Genomic DNA, 22,788 nt, shown 5'->3' with positions numbered 1-22,788 from the left:
TTGCATTGTTCCACGGAAGCTCAGCGTAAGCTCGAGGAACAGCAACTCATCTTCCGATTAGGCACTTTACAGCCTTCCGGACTCAATATCGAGTTCAACAACTTCAGATCATAACCTTGGCCCCCATTACATTTTTACTTATTTTTTTATCCACACCTTTGTTTTGGCCCTTTCTCCCCCCTCCGCCCCCCACACACTTTTTTCCTCTCTCACATGGCAGCTGTCTCCCATTCTGTCAGCGCATTTCACACCTAATCCGAGCCGTCTTTTGTCTCCACTAGTCCGATCACCATCTCGTCTCATTTTGAATACCTCTTAAAGTCTCTTCACTTCTCTTTTGTTCTCTCCCAGCCTGGCCTCTTAATCTATTTCATTTCCTGTGCTTCTCCAGTCTTGACAAAGGGTTTTGACCTGAAACGTTGACTCTATTTTCTCTCCACGGATGTTGCCTGGCCTGCTGAGTTTTTCCAGCATTTTCTGTTGTTATTTTAATAATAATGGACTTCTCTTTGGGTTTAATTGCACAAAGACCTTGTGATAAGTACATTTGATAAGGTGAAGTCACATTAACAAATGAAAGTGTTTTTTTTTCCTTTATTCATTCTCGGGATGTGGGCATTGCTGGGAAGTCCGGCATTTATTACCCATCCCTAGTTGCCCTGAACTAAATGGCTTGCTCGGCCACTTCAAAGGGCGGTTAAGAGTCAACCACGTTGGTGTGGGACTGGAGTCACATATAGGACGGCAGGTTTCCTGCCCTAAAGTGCAATCGTGAACCAGCTCTCCGATGTTCTTCACCCAGTCATATTTCCAGTAACAAAGCTCGGGCCTGAACGGTGAGGTGGTCATTCTCGTGATGGTTGTGTGCAGCTAATGGCTCTGCCTTTCTTCTTCAGTTCACAGCGCATTTAGTGAAGCTGGATTACCCGCGAGTCTGCATCCTGGACGGAGGCATCAACAAGATGAAGCCGACGGGGCTGCTGATGGTCCCTTCACCTCAGATCTGAATCTTTCCACCCACGACACGAGGGGCCAGACGGAGCAGGTTGGACCCGGCTGAGAGGGTGTCGGCTAGAGCATTAAAGGGCAACACTGGCGCCCGAGACTTCAATCCCTCTCTGTGAATCCCGAGCTGTGCGTAATCGGTAACCTGTAGCATAGTGACCCAGTCACGTTTAATGCTGATTGTAACACTGGCGATATTGCAGAGCAGTGTTATCCAATGTCCAACACTGTATCAGTCGAGATTTACATCAGAGTGCCATTCAGCTACGAGACCCATTGTGAATCACATTTTTGACTGTTTTCACAAAAGTGAGACTTGTGAACAGTGATTTTAATGGAATATTCTAGCACAATCTTTATTTAAATACTATACACCAAACAAAACCTCTTTATTGCCTTTTTTTTAAACAATTTTTAATTGTGTCTGAAAGAGTATAACAAGTACTGGGGTGAAACTCTGCGATAACCTGGTATTCTCTTGAATTCAGAAGAATGAGAGGGGATCTCATTGAAGCATACAAAATTATTACAGGGCTTGATGGGGTGGATGCTGGAAGAATGTTTCCCCTGGCTGGAGAGTCTAGAACCAGGGGCCATAGCCTCAGGATAAAGGGTAGGCCATTCAGGACTGAGATGAGAAGAAATTTCTTCACACAGAGGGTGGTGAATCTTTGGGATTCTCTACCCCAGAGGGCTGTGGAGACTCAGTCATTGGGTACATTCAAAACAGAAGTCGATAGATTTCTGACTAGTAAGAGCATCAAGGGATATGGCAATAGGGCCGGTGAATGGAATTGAGGCAGAAGATCAGCCATGATCTCATTGCATGGCGGAGCAGGCTCAAAGGGCTGAATGGCCCACTCCTGCTCCTATTTCTTATGTAACCTGTTTACCAACTTAAGTAGACCCAAAGAGCCTCGATAGATCAGTCTCTTTAGAAGGAACTAATTACATAAGCACTCGAATCACTGCTATTACATTAGTGTTTAATAATGTGTCCCCCGAACTCCTTAGTGACCAGCCAAGCACTGAAGGGCCTCACCATAAGTGTGGCTGGAAGATTTGCATTTCAGAGAGTGTTGGCCCCTCTAATCTTTGTGTCTAATTTTTCTTTCAAGCTTTATGCCTCACGAGACTGAAGGCCAGTGTTCGTTCTGCCCTGTTGTAGGATGCGCTGTTAATTGTCTGAAAGTGTAGTGCATGAGATTATCTGATTTCACCTCTTAAATACAGTTCCCAAAAATGTCAACGTCTGATAGAAAGTAATTCCGAGTACACTTTGTAAGCGATGCTATATTTTGTGACAGGGTCTAATAAGGCCTGACGTATTGCGATGCCTGCATTACTAGCGCACTCTTGAAACATGGCAACAAAGATGTCCAAATATCTTCCTCCAAATTATGGTCTGATTTTGTTTGGGAAATCACTTATGCGAGGAAGCAGTATAATTCCACCCCAAGGGCACTAGGAACATAGAATCAGGATTAGGCCATTCAGCCCCTCCAGTCTGTTACGCCATTCAATTAGATCATGGCTGATCTGTAGCTCAACCCCATTTACCCACCTTTGCTCCATACCCCTTGATGCCCATTATATCCACTTGGAGGCAAATAGATTTAAAAAAAATCAAAGTAGCATCAAAGAAAGTTGCTTCCTCAAGGGACAAATCAAATCCCTTGAGGAATTTGACTCTTGGTGGTCTGATCTGCAAAAAACAGGGAAGTGCAGCCAACCCACCAGACTATCTGAACCCAGCTAATGTTTCTGACTACCCGCATTGACGTCATTTCAAGTAACATACAGGAAACTTTCTGGTATCCGGCACTGACGGGACCGAGTTGGTGCCGTCCCATCAAAACTGCCGTATAAACCAGCGCTAAATGTTAAAACATACGGAGCTTTTCAGCTCCGTGTGAATCAACAAACCCTGTTGCTTAGCAACAGCTTCAAAACAGTCGGCTGCAGCTTAAAAGCGTCTCTGTAGCTAAGCAACAGCTTCAGCTAGACTTTGCAGAGCCTGACTGGGGGAAAAAAAAGCAACGAGAAGTAAAAAAAACTTATAGGAAACGGCTCCTGAATTTTGCCAGTAGATAGAGCTTTCCGGACTTTTAACCTCTGGTTAAACGAAAGTTTCCTGTAGATCCTTGTCACCAAGTTTGGGATGACATTAAGAAGCTGCCACTGCGAAATAGAGTCATAGAGTAATACAGCACGGATAGAGGCCCTTCGGCCCATCGTGTCCGCGCCGGCCATCAAGCCCTGTCTAATCTAATCCCATATTCCAGCATTTGGCCCGTAGCCTTGTATGCTATGGCATTTCAAGTGCACATCCAAATGCTTCTTAAATGTTGTGAGGGTTTCTGCCTCCACAACCCTTTCAGGCAGTGAGTTCCAGACTCCAACCACCCTCTGGGTGAAAAAGTTCTTTCTCAAATCCCCTCTAAACCTCCCGCCCTTTACCTTGAATCTATGCCCCCTAGTTATCGACCCCTCTACTAAGGGAAAAAGCTCCTCAGCATCCATCCTATCTATGCCCCTCATAATTTTGTACACCTCAATCATGTCCCCCCTCAGCCTCCTCAGCTCCAAGGAAAACAAACCCAACCTGCCCAGTCTCTCTTCATAGCTGAAGCGCTCCAGCCCTGGTAACATCCTGGTGAACCTCCTCTGCACCCTCTCTAACGCGATCACATCCTTCCTGTAGTGTGGCGACCAGAACTGCACACAATATTCCAGCTGTGGCCTAACCAGTGTTTTATACAGCTCCATCATAACCTCCTTGCTCTTATATTCAATGCCTCGGCTAATGAAGGCAAGTATCCCATATGCCTTTTTTACCACCTTATCCACCTGTTCCGCCGCCTTCAGGGATCTGTGTACTTGCACACCCAGATCCCTCTGACCCTCCGTCTTGCCTAGGGTCTTTCCATTCATTGTGTATTCCTTTGCCTTGTTAGTCCCCCCAAAGTGCATCACCTCGCACTTTTCCGGGTTAAATTCCATTTGCCACTGTTCCGCCCATCTGACCAACCCATCTATATCGTCCTGCAGACTGAGGCTACCCTCCTCGCTATTTACCACCCTACCAATTTTTGTATCATCCGCGAACTTACTGATCATACCCTTTACATTCATATCCAAGTCATTAATGTAGACCACAAACAGCAAGGGACCCAGCACCGATCCCTGTGGTACCCCACTGGCCACAGGCTTCCAGTCACAAAAACAACCTTCGACCATCACCCTCTGCCTTCTGCCACTAAGCCAGTTTTGTATCCAATGTGCCAAGGCACCCTGGATTCCATGGGCTCTTACCTTCTTGACCAGTCTCCTGTGCGGGACTTTATCGAAGGCCTTACTGAAATCCATGTATACCACATCCACTGCGTTACCCTCATCCACACACCTAGTCACCCCCTCAAAAAATTCAATCAAATTAGTCAGACATGATCTTCCCTTGACAAAGCCATGTTGACTATCCCTGATTAATCCTTGCCTCTCCAAGTGGAGACACATTTTGTCCCTCAGGATTTTTTCCAATAATTTTCCTACCACTGATGTTAGGCTCACTGGCCTGTAGTTCCCCGGTTTTTCCCTACTACCCTTCTTGAATAATGGTACTACATTAGCGGTTCTCCAGTCCTCTGGCACATCCCCTGTGGCCAGAGAGGTCCTGAATATATGTGTTAGAGCCCCCGCAATCTCCTCCTTTGCCTCACACAGCAGCCTGGGATACATTTCATCCGGGCCTGGGGATTTATCCATTTTTAGGCCAGCTAAAACCGCCAATACCTCCCCCCGCTCGATGTTAATATGTTCGAGCATATCACAGTCCCCCCGCCCTATTTCTATGTCTACATCGTCCTTCTCCATAGTGAAAACAGACGCAAAAAATTCATTCAGAACCCCTCCTACATCTTCCGGCTCCACACACAGATTGCCACTTTTGTCCCTAATGGGCCCTATTTTTTCCCTAGTTATCCTCTTACCCTTAATATACTTATAAAACATCTTCGGATTTTCCTTTATTTTGCTTGCCAGTGTTATTTCATGGCCCCTCCTTGATCTCCTAATTTCTTTTTTAAGTATCCCCCTGCACTTTTTGTACTCCTCTAGGGCTTCCTCCGTCTTTAGCCTTTTGTATCTACCAAAAGCCCTCCTTTTTTTCCTAATCCATTCCCGTATATCCCCTGACATCCAAGGTTCCCTGTGGTTTTTGGAACCACCCTTGACCTTTACGGGAACATGTTGCCATTGTATGTTCTCAATCTCCCTTCTGAAAGCCTCCCATTGCTCCGATGCGGATTTTCCTACAAGTAGCTGATCCCAGTCCATTTTGGCCAGATCCTGCCTTATCCTATTAAAATCGGCCTTCCCCCAATTTAGAACCTTTATTTCCGGCCCATCCCTGTCCTTTTCCATGGCCACCTTAAATCTTACCATATTATGGTCACTATCACCAAAGTGCTCACCTACTAGCACTTTTTCCACTTGGCCGGCCACATTCCCTAGAATTAGGTCCAGTACCGCCCCCTCTCTTGTAGGACTTTCTACATGCTGGCTCAAAAAGCTCTCCTGGATGCACTTTAAGAATTCTACACCCTCTGAGCCTTTCACACTCTGACTATCCCAGTTAATATTGGGGAAGTTGAAATCCCCCATTATTATTACCCTATTATTTGCACATTTCTCTGAGATTTGCCTACATATCTGTTCCTCTATCTCCCCCTGACTGTTTGGAGGCCTATAGTACACTCCCAGCAAAGTGCTTGCCCCCTTTTTGTTTTTAAGCTCCACCCATATGGCCTCATTAGAGGACCCTGCTAATATATCATCCCTCCTTACTGCAGTAATTGACTCCTTAATTAATATTGCGACACCCCCTCCTCTTATACCTCCCCCTCTGTCTCGCCTGAAGATTCTGTACCCCGGAATATTGAGCTGCCAGTCTTGCCCTTCCCTCAACCATGTCTCCGTGATAGCAACAATATCATACTCCCATGTGTTTATCAACACCTTCAGTTCATCCACCTTATTCGCAAGACTCCTTGCATTAAAATAGATGCCATCCAGCCTTGCCCTTATATATTTGCCCTGTCTACCAAGCTGACTTGTTTTTTTCTCTATAATTGGCAGCACATCCCCCCCTATTTCAGCTCCCCTCTGTATCCCATCCCCCTGCCAAGTTAGTTTAAACCCCCCCCAACAGTGCTAGCAAACCTCCCCGCAAGGATATTTGTCCCGCTCTGGTTCAGGTGCAACCCGTCCGACTTGTACAAGTCCCACCTTTCCCAGAAGCAGGCCCAGTGATCCAGGAAAGTAAAACCCTCCCCCCTACACCAACTCTTTAGCCACGCATTCATCTGCTCTATCCTCCCATTCCTATACTTACTAGCACGTGGCACTGGGAGTAATCCAGAGATTACAACCTTTGAGGTCCTGCTCTTTAATCTGTTACTAATGCTCACTAAAGTTTTCTGTTGTACTGCTGTGATTTTTCAGGTGTATTTCTGCACTAGCCACTGAAAGTATGTGGTCGGTAGGGAACAGCAGAGTGATAGGCCACATGCTTGTGTCGATGTGTTTTCGCACAAGGCATAGTCAAATCCTCAGCCAGGTCATTCCGGGAGAGGTGAGGTTAATTTCCTACAGAAAGGGTGGGAAAATCGGAGAATGGGTCGACTTGTCCCACTCCCAGTGAATGGCCTAAGAGCAACATTGACCGAATCAGCTGCCAATTTGTCATACAGGCTGGGACATGTACGGTACTGAGGGAAAATAACTCAAAATGGAGAAGGGTGTTCAACGGCATAACATTCTTAAAAGCTTCCTTGCATTTATTAACGCTGATCCAGGATTCCTAACTCCCAGAGGATGATTGTTGAGCCGGTAAGAAAATGTTAGACTCATCAGAGAAAACACTCAGCAGGTCAGTCGGCATCCGTGGAGCGAACAGGTGAGCTAACCTTTCAGGTGTGGACCCCTTTGTCAGAGCATTTAAAAAGGAACAGAGCAAAGGGAGGGGATTAAAACACTCCTACGAGAGAAGAAATAGACCGACATAAAGTCACAATGATCATAGTTAGCGAGTACAATGAGCACGCGTGGGTTGAAAAAACTGATGGCTGCCAAGTTTCATAGTCTAGACCTTGGGCAAGAATCTGAGCAGCAAATTACCACCAGTAAGTGCTGCACGATGTCTCTGAGCCAATGGCAAGAGATGGCAGTGACTTTTGATTCTCTGTAAAGGGAAGAAACATTGTCTGAGATTAGCATTTCTTAAAAGGCGTCTTAAAGTAATTGTGGATTACTGTCTTAATGCTCACTCTTTTTGAAATGGGTGGCAGCAGACCAGAAAATGGCTGGATGACCTTTCGCCGTTCATTAGCTCCAGATTCCTCTTGCTGTGGCCTAGTCCTGTACATGCTGTTAGTTTTGCCCGACATAAAGACCGAAAGCAAGCCTGCTTCAGGTCACGATTTCCAGTGTTTATCGGAGCAGCAGTCTGGGGATTTTATCTTGTTGCCTGGTGGTTACTGCACGCTCCAAATGCCAGTGAACAACAGAAGCATTGTGAGAACTTTCTCCTTCCCTAATCGTGGCTACTGTTGAGAAAACTTAACTTGTTGTTTGAGCGCAGCAAGGATTATCAGGTTAGGATGAGGACTGAAATAGGTCAGGGCTTTGGCCTGCCTTCTAATAAGGCAGCTGCAGTGTTGAAGAGTAAGTGCTCGATCGATGGAATTTTCCACCCTGCAACGATACTCTGAGAATTTCAGTAAGTGTGTTTTTAATTGACTGAAGTACAACCTCCAGAGAGATTCCACATCAGCGTTTAATATGCAATCATGAATCTTGAAGATTAGTGACTGGAAATATTTAACATTTGAGTCAGTGTTTTTTTGTAACGTGGCACCTCTCTAAGAAACTCTATACGATGGATGTTTAGTGAAGTAAACATTCATTTTGCCCCATTATTTCAGTGTCCACGTACAGGTGAATAGGCTGCTATCCAAAAAGGAGACAAAATCCGTGGGGGAGGCATCTGTTGTACAGTTTGGCACCATATTGGTATTGCCTCTTCTCCAACATATTTATGGGTCTTTTTCTGTTCAGTTTTGACCCTCCCCAGCCCATGGTCAGCAGCAGAACAGCTGGTAATAACTTATTGGCCCAGGTTTTACGGTCAGCGGCGAAGGGACGGTGCTCACCGCTGAGCTCGAAAAAAGGCTGCCCACAAGGATTTAGCGGGTTCTAGAGCTTCGATTTCTCCTATTGCGCCGTTACTTTTAATCTGGTGCCAACTCTCGGGGATCTGTGGCATCCAGCCACAGTGAAGTCATCTATCAGGCTGATCAGCCAATCAGATTGAAGAATTCTCACAGACAGCAAACCAGGAAGTATAAAGCAGGGATTATAATTCACTTTTTAATCATTTTACAGAAAGCAAAATAAAGATTGGGGCATACACATGGGATTAAGGTAGAAGCTGAAATATCATAAACAAACTTTAAAAATATATATTAATTTTTATTATTTTGAAAATCATGGAATTTTTAAGTTATTGTGAGGGAATGACACTCCACACATGTAAAATTAGTTTTTCAGGGCCAGAGAGGTTGTTCAGCAGTAATTATGACTTTGTTACACCTCATTCAACAAGGCTTAACATTTTCAATAGTTTTTACAGCGAGAATAGTGCGTAAAAAATTGACGTTCACGTCAAATCACTGATTCTGTATTGATTGCATCTGCAAAGACTGCAACAGCGCACCCAGTAGAGGAGCAGGGTATCATTAACGGCAACTTCCGGATATCCTACGCATGTGCGGATGCCAGAAGTTGCTGTCAGTTTTACACATTAATGATGACGAGCGCCGACAGTTTTGCCGTCATTACAACCGCAAATTTCGGGCCATTGTTTTTAGTAATTGTGTTCTTCCTCCGCTCCTGAAATCAGCGACTCATATGGCACTGACATCTGCATCAATTCACCTTTATGTGTGAGTCTCGAGTGTTGGGAGGCTATTCTCCCACGGAGGGGGAGGAGGATATTTTAAAAGTTTATTTTCAACTTTGCAAAGACATCGACTTTGACTTCCGGGCAAGAACATGCTTTGTCGTTCTCATAAGTTGGTCAGTTGTCCTGCATTTTATCAGTTAATGCCTTGCACTAACTGACTCATTCTCAAGACCAGACCTGGTTTCAACATCTGCACACCTCATGGATTCTTCCCCTCGTCTCCAACCCACCCTCCCCGTGATTGATATCCCGTAACACATGTTTACTGTTGACGTGAAGTTGAACTTGTGCCTAACTCAGCAACAGAGCCTGAAATATGCTGGCTAGACGTCTAGATAGACATGTCCGAGTTCCCTTGATACTCAGCATTGAGTAGCTCGAAGCAACAACTCATCAAAAAATACAGCTGCAACTCAGAGCCGGTACAGGAATCCAGGAATGGTGCGAAATAGCACCAATCGAGTCCAGGATTGACTTGGAAGGCTGAGGAGAGGGGCCAAGGACCTCCGAAGTGTGTTTTTCGCACATTACGTAGATAATTTTGAATGGCGATATCTGATCTTCATTTATCCCCTGAAATCAAGAGAAGATACCCAATAACCTGCAGCACATTTTTTTGTTCTCAGGATGTGGGCAATGCTGGCAAGGCCGCATTTATTACCCATCCTCAGTTGTCCTAGGAAGGTGCTGGCGGGCCGCCTTCTGGAGCCACTGCCGTCCTTGTAGTGCTGGTGCTCCCACAAGGTTGTTAAGTAAGGAATTCCGAAATGACATTGAAGGAAGTGTGATATATGTTATGTCAGGATGGTGTGTGATTAGAAGGTTCCCACAACGTTGCTGCTCTTGTCCTTCTCTGAGGTAGAGGTCATAGGGAGGGATGTGCTTTACAACAATGAGTTTTATTCATCTCTTAGACTCATAGAATGATACAGGACAGAAGGAGGCCATTTGGCCCATCGTGCCTGTACCAGCTCTTTGGTCGAGCTAGCCAATTGGTCCCACTCCCCTGCTCTTGCCCATAGTCCTGCAAATGTTTTCCCTTCAAGTATTTATCCAATTTTCTTTTGAAAATTACTATTGGATCTGCTTCCACCTCCCTTTCAGGCAGGGCATACGGGGCCTCAGTTTAATGTCTCATCAGAAAGACAGTACCTCTAACAGTGCAGCACTTCCTCAGTACTGCACCGAAATGTCAGCCTAGATTTTGTGCTCAAGTCTCTGGATTGGAACTTGAATGCACAATCTTCTGACTCAGAGGCAAGAGTGCTACAACTGAGCCACACCAACTAGATCACAACAACTCACTGCGTAATGTCGCCTCTGGTTCTTTTGCCAATCACCTGTGTCATCATTAAAGAACTCAATTAAGTTAGTCAAACACGATTTGCCTTTAACAAATCAGTGCAGAATTTTATTCACTGCCACATACATTTTCACTTAAGAGGAAATACCACATTATCAGACATTCGGAGAACCTTTAGCGTTTTAGCTAGAACCAAACATACTTACCAATATACACAGCTGCTGCCAAACTAGCATCAAGCCAAACAGATTATAAAATGCATTTCACTGTTATTCTTTATCTGGTATTAGCCTTGGCTCAGTAGTCGCACTCTCGCCTCTCAGTCAGAAGGTTGTGCGTTCAAGTTCCAATCCAGAGACTCGAGCACAAAATCTAGGCTGACATTTCAGTGCAGTACTGAGGAAGTGCTGCACTGTTGGAGGTGCCGTCTTTCTGATGAGACATTAAACTGAGGCCCCGTCTGCCCCCTCAGGTGGACGTAAAAGATCCCATAGCACCTTTTGAAAAAGAGCAGGGGAATTCTCCCCAGTATCCTGGCCAATATTTATCCCTCAGCCACCATCATTAAAACAGATTATCTGGTCATTATTTCATTGCTGTTTATGGGATCTTGCTGTGTGCAATTTGACTGCCGCATTTCCCTACATTACAACAGTGATTACATTTCAAAAGTACTTCAATGGCTGTAAAGCGCTTTGGGACGTCCTGAGGTCATGAATCGTGCTATGTAAATGCACGTCTTTCTTACTTAGCCAGGAGACAGCAGGACAAGGTAGGGTTTATTCTACTCTTACTAATTCTAACATTACTTAGCCATAGCACGAGTAGAACGAGCTCTGCCTTGTCCAGGTGTCTCCTTACAATCTGCGTAGCTGGATACTACTTTAGCAGCAACTGTCTAGATTGGTAGGTGTGTTTGGCATGAGCTAAGCAAAATGCTACGGAGTAATAGACCTGCTTTATAGCAATCATCAATGTTTTGATCTGACAACTCAAGCCAACAAGCACTTAGAGTATTGTTATGTTCCAAGATGCTTCAAATATTAACTCAAAGAATTGCAAATCATAAGAGTTCAAGTCATAGAGAAGAGGAACATTTATTTAAAAGAAAATAAAGTGCATTATAAATTACACCCATAGCTGAGGGTCAATAGAATCCGCACAAGCAATGGCCCATGTACGTCTTCACTTTATTTTCCATAATCTGTAGCTTCATGCTCTCTAGTTGCTAAGCAGTTAAGACTCTAAGCTGAAGTTTCCTAGTATGTTTGGGATCGTAGACAAGTACACTGTCCAATGATTCAAATAACTTGCTTCATCAACCGTTTACACTGTCCAATGATTCAAATAACTTGCTTCATCAACCGTTTACACTGTCCAATGATTCAAATAACTTGCTTCATCAACCGTTTGAGAAGCAGTGTTGTTGCGGAGAAGTTTTTGAGATAAGTACAAGTTTGGACCCTATTATTACTAAACCTCCAATTAAACATTGTAAATGGCTGTGTACCCGGTCAGTGGTAGGAAATGGATTCATGCCTGCGACTGTTTAGCTTAAAGTCACTAGTCTCAGCCATGTTGTCATGGAGCCCAACTTGGGGAGGTTTCTTCCTTTGAAGCAAGGACCTGTCATCTACGCTGTACTCACGCAGCATCTTTAAGGTGCCAGTCAGCAACAGAGCAGCATTGGCAAAGGTCCTGGAGCAGGTTACCGCAGGGGAGAAGGGGAGCAAATAACAACTTGCCGCAAAAAAAATGATGTCGATGTGGCTTGTAGCACTTTACCATGGTCACACCAACTCTTTAAAGGGCTGTGCCACTCCATTAAGGATCCCTGGTCTGAAAATAACTATTTAAGAGCACACCAACTCTGCGTCAGCAATGCCACCCCTAATCTTCAAGATGTATTTCTACATGTAGAACAGGCAAAGTAATATCTGTTCCACCCTCCCAGTCTGACGCAGCCTCAATAACAATAGCAGGCGTTAGACTAAAATGTCTATTTTCTTGTGTGTCTCTGAAGTACGAGAGCCCAGTGGAGACGGACCCTTTTCTGTGTTTACAGAACAAAATGTGAAAGGGCCCACATTCATTGAGTTTGATCTAAACAACAGCCCAAGGTTTTGAGTCGGTTCAGATTACAGTGTCTTCGCCCAGAGCCCTGTCCCCTTCCTTCTTGGCAGTCTCTTCACATACTCCGTTTGTCTCACACAGTAGTGAAGATCATGAGTTACAAAGTTCATCACAAGATGACTAATGTTATTTTTGTCTTCTGATATCACCATTTCTGGAGACCTATTTGACTTAATCGAGGAGCCACTCCACAAACGCTGTGGCCTTTAATGAGACAGGCCACTTTTTCACCCTACCTTATATACTCCAAAATATCTCCTGTGCTGTGCATGTCTTCAGACTCCGATCATGCCTTCCACGTGCCTCTCGCATCCATAGACTCTGCTTGTCTCCCAGATACCTTCAACGACGCCATTGCTCCATCTTTCCCCTTCATGTCTGATAACACTCCTCTATCTCCAACCCTTCTCACTGCATCACTCTACTTCATATATTCCTCTTCCCATCTGTTTCATCCTAACTTTACTTTTTAATGGCCACAGCCATTCCCTTTCACATTTGGTCATATGTGGCAGCTGTTTATTCAACATCTGCAGCGTCAGTGAAAGCAGCCAATTCCCTTCACTGGCACTGAGGTTACAGAGAGAGTGAGGTTCTGTATCTCTGAGAGCGAGGCCAAGAAAGTGGCAGCACAGCAGCCATGGTAGGGAACTGGGCATGGAATGAGTGGCAGGAGTGCCTGGGATACACATTAGAAGGGGAGATTTGGCACCAACATCTGGAGGAGGGCAACAGACAAGGAATGAATTAAGCCAACCTCGCAACCACATGAGTTCAATCACAAAATATCATAAGATAGCTGCTCCTTAGGAATGTGTGTGTAAATTATATAGAGCTGGAGTTATAGCGTCCCTTAAGGTGGAGCTAGTTACGTCAGTGAGTCGCTGAGACTGAAGAGTACCCAGCCTCCACGCAACTGAGGAGGAGGAGGAGGAGGGAGAAAATTAGTGTGAAAAGAAGGAATTCTTTTAAAAGCTGGTTTTTATTTTCACTGTTATTTGTGAAGGGTCGGTTTAAAAATTGAACTAAAAGTAAGAATCATCACCCAAACCTGTTGATTCTTGTCACACTCTCTCCCTCCCTGCCATACTGCCACTTATGATTATCTTCACAAAACTTGAGAATGCAGATTCTTTCCCATTCTATATAACTCATTAAACTTCCTCCCCAAACTGCCATTCACCCAACGCCCCAGAGTGGCAAGGAGTGGATAATTGCTCCATTGACTTTTTCCACTTAATGCTAGCATCACCACCAGTCTGCGGAGTGCAAGCTGCTTACAAACGCACTTGTCATCGGCTATACCTTTGTGTTTAGTTGTTGTGTATACTGGACCTATATATGTACGTGTTCTTTTTTGTTTGTTGCTGCATATGGTTTGGTGTCCACCTTCGTATATACCATTGTGTTTGTACTCGTTATATATACCTTAGCATGGATAGCTTGACTGGAATTTTCCCATGGCCGAGCGTGCAGGTTTGGGGGCAGGGCGGTAGTAAAAATCCCGGAAATTCCGAGCGTGTCGGGATCCTGCCGCCTCATGTATTTAACTCGGGCGGCTTTCAAGGCGCGACACGGACCCGATCGGCAGAGGCAGGCAACCTCATTGAAGTCATTAACTGCTTGTTGAGAGACCCGTAGGAGGATTTTTAACACCAGCTTTTGACTTTTACTGCAGGAGCACGGGATTCACGCAGCTCAGGTACCTCACCTGTGCAGGAGAGGCGGAAGCTCAGTGGCCATGGGTGAGTCCATTCATTGAGAGCTGGGAAAAGCACATAAATACTGCAACATTACACCTCATTACTTGCCTCATGAAAAGACTCTTGATCACTCCATTTTGTCTATAGATTTAGTGTCAGCAGTTTGCAGGTCATTTCTGAAACCTCTGAAGCCACTCTCACCACATTGCAACTCAGTATCACAACATTAAGGGATTGCCCTCTGATCTCCACTTTACCTGCCATCTACTACATCAGCATAGGCTCTGCTTATACTGTCTCACCTTGTTCCTCAGATTCGGACCAAGATGAGCCCCACCAACAACCAGCAGCAGCAACCACAACAGCAACCTTCTCCTCAAAGACCTGATGCTCCATAGGAGGAGGGGGGAGGGGAGACGGAGGCGATAACCCCAACACAGGGTATACAGGCAGAGGATGAGCTTCCTCAATCTGACTGAGCAACAGTGGCTCAGGCTATTGCGCCACAGGCATTTGTAACTTGCTGGAACAAGAACTGCTGCCCAGAGGTCCTAGTGGACACTCCCTTCCAGTAGCTGTCAAAGTCACCACCGCCCTCAACTTCTTTGCCTCAGGCTCCTTCCAGCAATCTGCAGCAGACATTTGTGGGATCTTGTAGTACGCCGCCCACAGATGCATCACCCAGTTGACCGATGCCATGTTTCACAAGTCAGCCAATTATATCAATTTTTCCACTGATGAAGCCAGTATTACTGAGCAGGCACTCGGCTTTGCGGCTCTGGCTGACTTCCCACGGGTGCAGGGCATCACCGACTGCACACACGTGGCCATGAAGGCACCCCATCATCACCCAGGAGTGTTTGTGAACTGCAAGGGCTGCCACTCCTTCAATGTGCAGCTCAGAATCACAGACAGAATCACAGAAACCCCACAGTGCAGATAGAGGCCATTTCGGCCCATCGAGCCTGCACCGACACATATCCCACCCGATCCCCGTAACCCCTACACCATCACATATCCCACCCTATCCCCGTAACCCCACGTATTTAATCCCCCTAACACTAAGGGTCAATTTATCATAGCCAATCAACCTAACCCGCACATCTTTGGACTGTGGGAGGAAACCGGAGCACCCGGAGGAAACCCACGCAAACACGGGGAGAATGTGCAAACTCCACACAGACAGTCACCCGAGGCCGGATTCGAACCCGGGTCTCTGGCGCTGTGAGGCAACAGTGCTAACCACTATGCCACCATGCTGCCACCATGCTCGTCTGCAACCATAAAACGTTGATCGTGCATGTGTGCGCCAGATTCCCTGGCACAACATAGCGCAACAGCGAGGATTGTACCTTCAAGAGGAACAAGGCGCAGAGCGCGCAGACTCTTCGGGTAGGAGGAGGAGCAACCCGAGGCGGTGATGGCACCAGCAGCGGCACACATTGCTGCCCAGGATGGCCCCATCATGGTTAGATTTACTTAACTTGCTCCAATGCAACCACATGGCTGCCACATGCTGTACTAAGTTCCGCCCCCAACAACACCATAAAGCATCCCAACAATGACCAAGCTATTCCTGTCACCCAAACCCCCAGTGCTTGAGGTTAAGTAATGTCTCACGATTCACTCCAAGTGACAAAGCCACTTCCAAGGTAGCAGGCAAAAATGGACAACACTGGAAAGTGGTGTAAAGAAATACATTTATGTGTGTCATCAAAATAACAAACTTAACACTAACATCTTTTCATACATCCATGTGCATACGCATGTGCATCTACTTTTGTGTCTTTTTGCTTTTCTGAGGTGCAACCCCTGTGGTTTCAGCAGAGGTAGAGGCCGGCTGCTCACTGCCCTGCTGTGATGTGTTAGACACTTTTGGCAGCCGTCCTTTGGGTTTTAGAGCCTATGATGGTCCCACCAAAGTCTACTCCTCCTGCCCCTGTGCAGGGGCAGATTTGGCCATCGGGATCCGAGGAAGCATGTGAGACTCTGAGGGGGAGGCGACGGGGGAGAAGCGGGAGCACTTTGAGAAGAACCAGCACTTCCATGTCCCCTCTCACCATCAACCCTCTCATGGGCCACCTGCACCTCCCTGCTAGCAAGGAGCTGGAGAGCACCCTGCTGCACAGCAGTGGGGCAATGAACGCCCAAGTCTACGTTTATATCACTCCTAGAGAGGAAGTCTATGAGCGCCTGCCATCTGTTGTCCACAGCAAGCATGTGCTCATGTGAGTGCCGCATTAGCTGCTCCATGCAGGTGGCCATCCTTTCCATGGAACAGCACATCGTCGCCATCGCCTGCAACATGGTGGTGCTTGTGTTGAAGATGGACTCCTCCATTCTCTGCACATTTGCAGACATTGCGGCTGCCAGAGCCTCGAGCAATTGTCGCTGCCCCTCCAAGATCACCCTCTTTCTCAATGGCCCCTGAGGCTCAGCAGCTGCATGCAGCTCAGCAGAGCTTGGAGCGTCCTGCGCCCTCCGGCGAGGAGTCTCCACTGCTGTCCCTGTCAACACCATCTGCTCTTGCTCATTTGTGAAGTATGAGACACTAGGTGACAACTCTATGGTGCACAGCACCCACCAAGGTGTGCGTATCTGCGCTGGTGCTGGGTGCGCTTAGGTCTGCTGGAGGTTCCTCTGAGGAGTCGTCTTCCTCCTCCGGCTGGACAGTGAGGGGGGGGGGGCACTTGATCGACCTGTGGGAGAGTAAAGAGATGAATTAGAAGTGTTACAATAAGAATTGGTAACGTTACCATTATGCACATGATGGCATTTCACTGGCTGCTGATATCAGTCACCATAGAATCAAAGAATGGTTACAGCACAGAAGGAGGCCATTCGAGCCCGTGCCGGCTCTCTGCAAGAGCACTTCAGCTAGTCCCACGCCCCCGCCCTTTCCCCGTAGCCCTGCAATTGTTTTTCCTTCAGGTACTTATCCAATTCCCTTTTGAAAGCCACGATTGAATCTGCCTCCAGCACCCTTTCAGGCAGCGCATTCCAGATCATAAACACTCGCTGCGTAAAAAAGTTTTCCTCGTGTCGCCTTTGGTTCTTCTGCCAATCACCTTAAATCTGTGTCCTCTGGTTCTCAACCTTTCTGCCAATGGCAACAGTTTCTCTCTATCTACTCTGTCTAGATCCCTCATGATTTTGAACACCTCTATCAAATCTCCTCTCAACTTTCTCTGCTCCAAGCAGAATAACCCCAGCTTCTCCAGTTTATCCACGTAACTGAAGTCCCTCATCCCTGGGACCATTCTTGTCAATCTTTTCTGCACCCTCTCTAAGGCCTTCATCTCCTTCCTTAAGTGCGGTGCCCAGAATTGGACACAATATTCCAGTTGAGGCCGAACCAGTGTTTTATAAAGGTTCACCATATGTGTGAGTGACTGTGGCTGTATGAGATGTAATTCTATCACCAGGTTGCTGGGATGTTCCCCTCTCTCTGTCTCCCACCGCCAGCATCTCTGCAACTCCCGAAATCTCCAGAGCCCCCTCCTCTGCTAGTGTTAGTTGGGTGAAGATTGGAGGGCCACCTCTGGTTCTCTGCCTCTCCCGCGTGTTCCAGCAAGGAGGAAAAGAAGAGAAGCTTGCGTGAGAGTGATGTAATGAGTGTAAGGAATGGATGGGCTACATCTGTTGAGGGTGACATTGAGGGAGTGGGCTCCAGTGCCAAATGGCCTCCTTCTGTGGTGTTACTTGCTATGATTGCATTAGGATGAGGGTGAGTGCCAGGGGTGGTTACTCAGATGGGGATCTGACTATGTACATAGAGAGAGGGATGAGTGGACGTGCAACGTATGTTGGTGTGAGGAATGATGTGCAGGCGTAGGCTTGGGAAAGCAGAGTGATGGGGATGTGGTGACAGGCGCATCAGCATGAAGGTGAGTGTGGCATTGCACTCACCTTTCCTGACCTCATGAGATCATTGAATCGTTTCCTGCACTGGATCCAGCTCCTCAGCACATCCCTACTGCTGTCCTCTTCTGCTATATCCAGCCAGGCCCTTTTGGTGCCTTTTTGGAGGTCTCTTTCGCCTATCAGCAGGGAACAGGACCTCCCTGCTTGCTCTCACTGCCACCACCAGAGTATGCAGGGATGCATCTGAAAATCGTGGTGCAGCCCTCTGCCTTTGACTATCCATCATTGCTGGTTTAGAACAGTACTCCGTCCTTTATATTTCAGCTTCCACGCTCGTCTAGCAACCTTCAAATGAGTTGAGTGGAAACCTGCTTTAAATAGTGGCGCTGTAAACGAGTCATCGATGACGTCATCAAACCCACTCCATTTAATTGGGCCGCATGACTGCTTTAAGTGGGGTCATGAAGTTAAAGTCGCCCTGAAGAACGCGCTGTGCAGAACCTTGCGTTCACGACCCGCTACGCAGCCCGCACGCACCCGACCCGACTCCGCGGTAAAAATTCCGGCCCCTTGTGTTCATCACAGAAGGGTTGCGTTTGTTGTCATTGGCTTGTGCCTTGTACTCCTCATCACATACACGTCATGTCAGTCGCCACGTATACCTCGTGTTCATTGTCACGTATGATTTCTGTTCACCATGACCTTGTTACCAATCCGCCCGTTTCCTTTGTTTCTGTTAGTCTGCCTCTGGCCCGAGGTCACGTCCAGAATCGGTAGAATTAGTCATTCAGGATCCGTGTTAAAGTACACTTGTTGGAATTCCCCAAATCGCAATACAAAGCTGGGTGGGAATGTAAGTTGTAAGGAGGATGTAAGGAGGCTTCAAGGGGATATAGACAGGCAAGTGAGTGGGCAAGAACATGGCAAATAGAATATAATGTGGAGAAATGTGAAGTTATCCACTTTGGTAGAAAAAATAGAAAAGCAGAATATTTTTTTTAATGGTGAGAGATTGGGAAATGTTGGTGTTCAGAGGGACCTGGGTGTCCTTGTACACGAATCACTGAAAGTTAACATGCAGGTACAGCAAGCAATTAGGAAAGCAAATGGTATGCTGGCCTTTATTACAAGAGGATTTAAGTATAAGAGTAAAGATGTCTTGCTGCAATTATATAGGGCCCTGGTGAGACCACACCTGGAGTATTGTGTACTGTTTTGGTCTCCTTACCTAAGGAAGGATATACTGCCATAGATGGAGTGCAACGAAGGTTCACCAGACTGATTCCTGGGATGGGGGGATTGTCCTATGAGGAGAGATTGAGTAGACTAGGCCTATATTTTCTGCAGTTTAGAAGAATGAGAGGTGATCTCATTGAAACATACAAAATTCTTACAGGGCTTGACAGGGTAGATGCAGGGAGGATGTTTCCCCTGGCAGGGGTCACAGTCTCAGAATAAGGGGTCGGCCATTTAGGACTGAGATGAGAAGAAATTTCTTCACTCAGAGGGTGGTGAATCTTTGGAATTCTCTACCCCAGAGGGCTGTGGAGGCTCAGTCATTGAGTATATTCAAGACAGAGATCGGTAGATTTTTGAATATTAAGGGATATGGGATAGTGCAGGAAAGTGGAGATGAAGTAGAAGATCAGCCATGATCTTATTGAATGGCGGAGCAGGCTCGAAGGGCCAAATGGCCTACTCCTGCTCCTATTTCTTATGTTCTTATGTTATCACAAGATAATTATAGATGAGAAAGACCATTTGCCCCATCTGAATTCATCCATCCAGAGAGGCCCTACCATCCTCCCATTGTAGCATCCAATTCTTTATTGAATAATTCTGGGGGTTTTGCCTCCACTACTCATTGGGCAGTTTATTGCACAAGTTCATCACTCTTGGTGTGAAGAAGAATTTCTAGTTATCGGCCCTCAAATTACCTTTTACTAGTTTGAACCTGTGTGCACAAGTTCTACTCCCGCAGTTCAATTTAAAGTAATATCCTTGGTTAACTTTTCCTATACCCTTAACTACTTTATAGCCTGCTATAAGATCACCTCTCAGATGCCTCCTACCCAAGCCGAATAGCTCAGTTTTCTCCAGACTTTCCTCATAACTCAGCCCCTCGACACTGGGGATCAGTCTCGTGGCTTACCTCAAACGCTTGAACGTCTCTCTCGTTTCTTGGCGACCACAACTGGGCACAGTGCTCGAGGGACTGTCTGGCCAGGGCCCTGTACAATGACTGGTGCGTTTGTCAGTATAGAGAACAAACTAGTATTTAACCATTTCAGCAACGAGTCTCTTTGCAGCTTTCCAAATACGCTAGCAAAAATGACAAATTAGTCTGAGGAAGATGGTACATTTCTAAACCTGATTTTTATAAATTGAAAAAGAATCCCTCTATAACAGGATTGAAAACAGAAAATGCTGGAAACACTCAGCAGGTCAGGCAGCATCTGTGGAGAGAGAAACAGAGTTAACGTTTCAGGTCGACGACCTTTTGTCAGAACTCTAACAGGATAATTCATAACTCACAGGATTCTTTGAATCCTCCATATAATTTACTATTATTGCAATTCTGGTGTGAGTTCATTTTGGGTGCAGAGCAGTGTTCTTTAGAGATACTGATTAAACACGAGCAGATTCAACAATGAGCCTAGGATGTTTCTGTTCACTCAGAACTGTGTAGTTCAAAACTAGCTTCCCTTATCCGTCAATATAGGAATCAAAGCACAAAGCCCTTGATGGACTATTCAGCTCACCGGAGGGCTTGAGCCTGCCCTAGCCTGGTAAGAGATACTTGGAGCCCTTTTGCACTTCTTCATGGCCACTTCACATAAGCATAGGTGTGAGACAATGCTCATTGAATGATCCTGATATGAATTATCCTGTGATAGAGGGCTTTTTTAAAAACTTTATAAAGATCAGGATGAGACTTTGATTGAGTTATGTTTAATCGTACCATCTTTTACTGCAAAACTACTGGATTACTGATCATAAGGCTCTCTGGAATTCCCTCCCTAAACCTCGCCATCTCTCTACCTCTCTTTCCTCCTTTAAGATGCTCCTTTAAACCTACCACTTTGACCAAGCTTTTGGTCATCTACCCTACTATCTCCTTATGTGGCTCGGTGTCAAATTTTGTTTGGTAACGCTCCTGTGAAGTGCCTTGGGACATTGTACTACGCTAAAGGTGCTATATAAATGCAAGTCATTGTTGGTACGCATGAAGTATTTTAGAATCTTTTTTTCCTATTTAGGAGCATTCAGGTTCAGATGCTGGTGGTTTCATGCTAAGCAATGTTCTATTAATGACCAGTTGATGTGATAAGACGAAGATTTGGCTCTGAACATAATAACAACATTCCGGGGCTGATTAAGTCACTTCACTGTCGACCAATCACACTCCTCGGCTTTAGGTGATCAGTTGTTGTTGCAGACTATTCAAGCAATCTCTGAAGGGGAAAAACTTTGCAGGGCTGTGGGGAAAGAGCGGGGGTGGGGGATGAGACTAATTGGAGAGCTCTTTCAAAGAGCGGGCACGATGGGCTGAATGGCCTCCTTCTGCGCTGTGAGATTCTTTGAAAAGCCAAGTGTGTGGGAGGTCAGGCGATGGAACAGTGGCCCAGCTGAATGTTTGGAGACCTACTGTCACAATGCAGCTTCACGAGCAGTAGTGTATCCAAAGTAACATCAGAAAATTCTGGGAAGGAACTCACCTGTGCCATTAACCTGTCTTTTCTCTCTGTCAGATCCTGACTGACCTGCTGTGTATTGCCAACATTTTCTGGTTGTCCCTCAGGTCTCTAGCAGGTGCATTTTTTTTCAAATCTCGCCAATGTATACAAGGGTCACTGGAAGCAATCAGGAGCAGCAACCCTGGCCGATTTGCCCCTCTCCTTAATCCGCTGAGCTCAACTGTAGTGACCCAACCAGCAACCGCGCTCCCCACCCCACCCAGAACTGAGATCGGCAAACTCAGCCTTGGATTGAACCTGGATCCTTCCAGGTGTTTATGGATCAGCTACTGAATGGGATAAAAATACAGAACCTTTATTTAAAAGCACGAAGCGCCCGCAAGAAAATGGTCCAAACACTAATGAATTACTGAGACATTGGCCCCAAATTTCCTGGAGCCGTGGATGGTGGTTATGCAGCAGACTCCCAGCGGGTACCGGAATTTGGGGCGAAATCCGAATCCACCAGTGTTCCGCCCCTTTCCCAGCTCCATTGGAAATCCGAGGCGGAAGGGGTGTACCTATAATGCGCCCGCCCACAAATGTAAATGAGGATAATACGTCATACAATCTACTTTCCTCATTTACACTCTTCAACTCATAATCCAAGGAATGTGAGATCAAATCCCACCATGGCAGTTTGAGAATTTGAATTGTTTTTTTTAAAATCTGTCAGATTGTCATAAAAACCCAACTGGTTCACTAATGTCCTTTGGGGAAGGAAACCTGCCGTCCTTACCCGGTCTGGGCCTCTATGTGACTCCAGTCCCACACCAACTTGGTTGACTCTTAACTGCCCTCTGAAGTGGCCTAGCAAGCCACTCAGTTGTACCAAACCGCTGCAAGGATTAGACCCACCATCATCTTCTCAAAGGCAACTAGGGATGGGCAATAAATGCTGGCCTTGTCGGTGACCAGTGAATTTTAAAAAAAGCAACGCTGGAGGTCAGGGGTGCCTGTGAGTTTCTGGCACCCAGTGTTGTCACGGGCAATGGCGGAGTTCAAAAATTCAATGGCTGG

At 46.2% G+C, this 22,788-nt stretch overlaps 1 protein-coding gene across 6 annotated transcripts in view; it reads left to right on the top strand.

Moving 5' to 3' along the window:
• tbck (TBC1 domain containing kinase) overlaps positions 1-1,402 on the top strand; it is a 223,106-nt gene extending 221,704 nt beyond the window's left edge. For 5 of the 6 annotated variants that reach the window (XM_086006962.1, XM_086006942.1, XM_086006952.1 and 2 more), the window contains one exon: positions 897-1,401. In XM_086006962.1, the coding sequence (XP_085863088.1) occupies positions 897-1,007 (111 nt within the window). In that variant the 3' untranslated portion in view covers positions 1,008-1,401. Of the gene's footprint in view, positions 1-896 lie in introns of all 6 variants that reach the window. The other variant, XM_086006990.1, reaches the window with a different exon arrangement.
• Positions 1,403-22,788: the final 21,386 nt, after the last annotated feature.

Source organism: Somniosus microcephalus, chromosome 2, assembly GCF_052327205.1.
Source record: "Somniosus microcephalus isolate GS21.2 chromosome 2, FLI_Smic_1.0, whole genome shotgun sequence".
Classification (NCBI taxonomy): Eukaryota; Metazoa; Chordata; class Chondrichthyes; order Squaliformes; family Somniosidae; genus Somniosus; species Somniosus microcephalus.
This window is presented reverse-complemented; position numbering and strand designations above follow the sequence as displayed.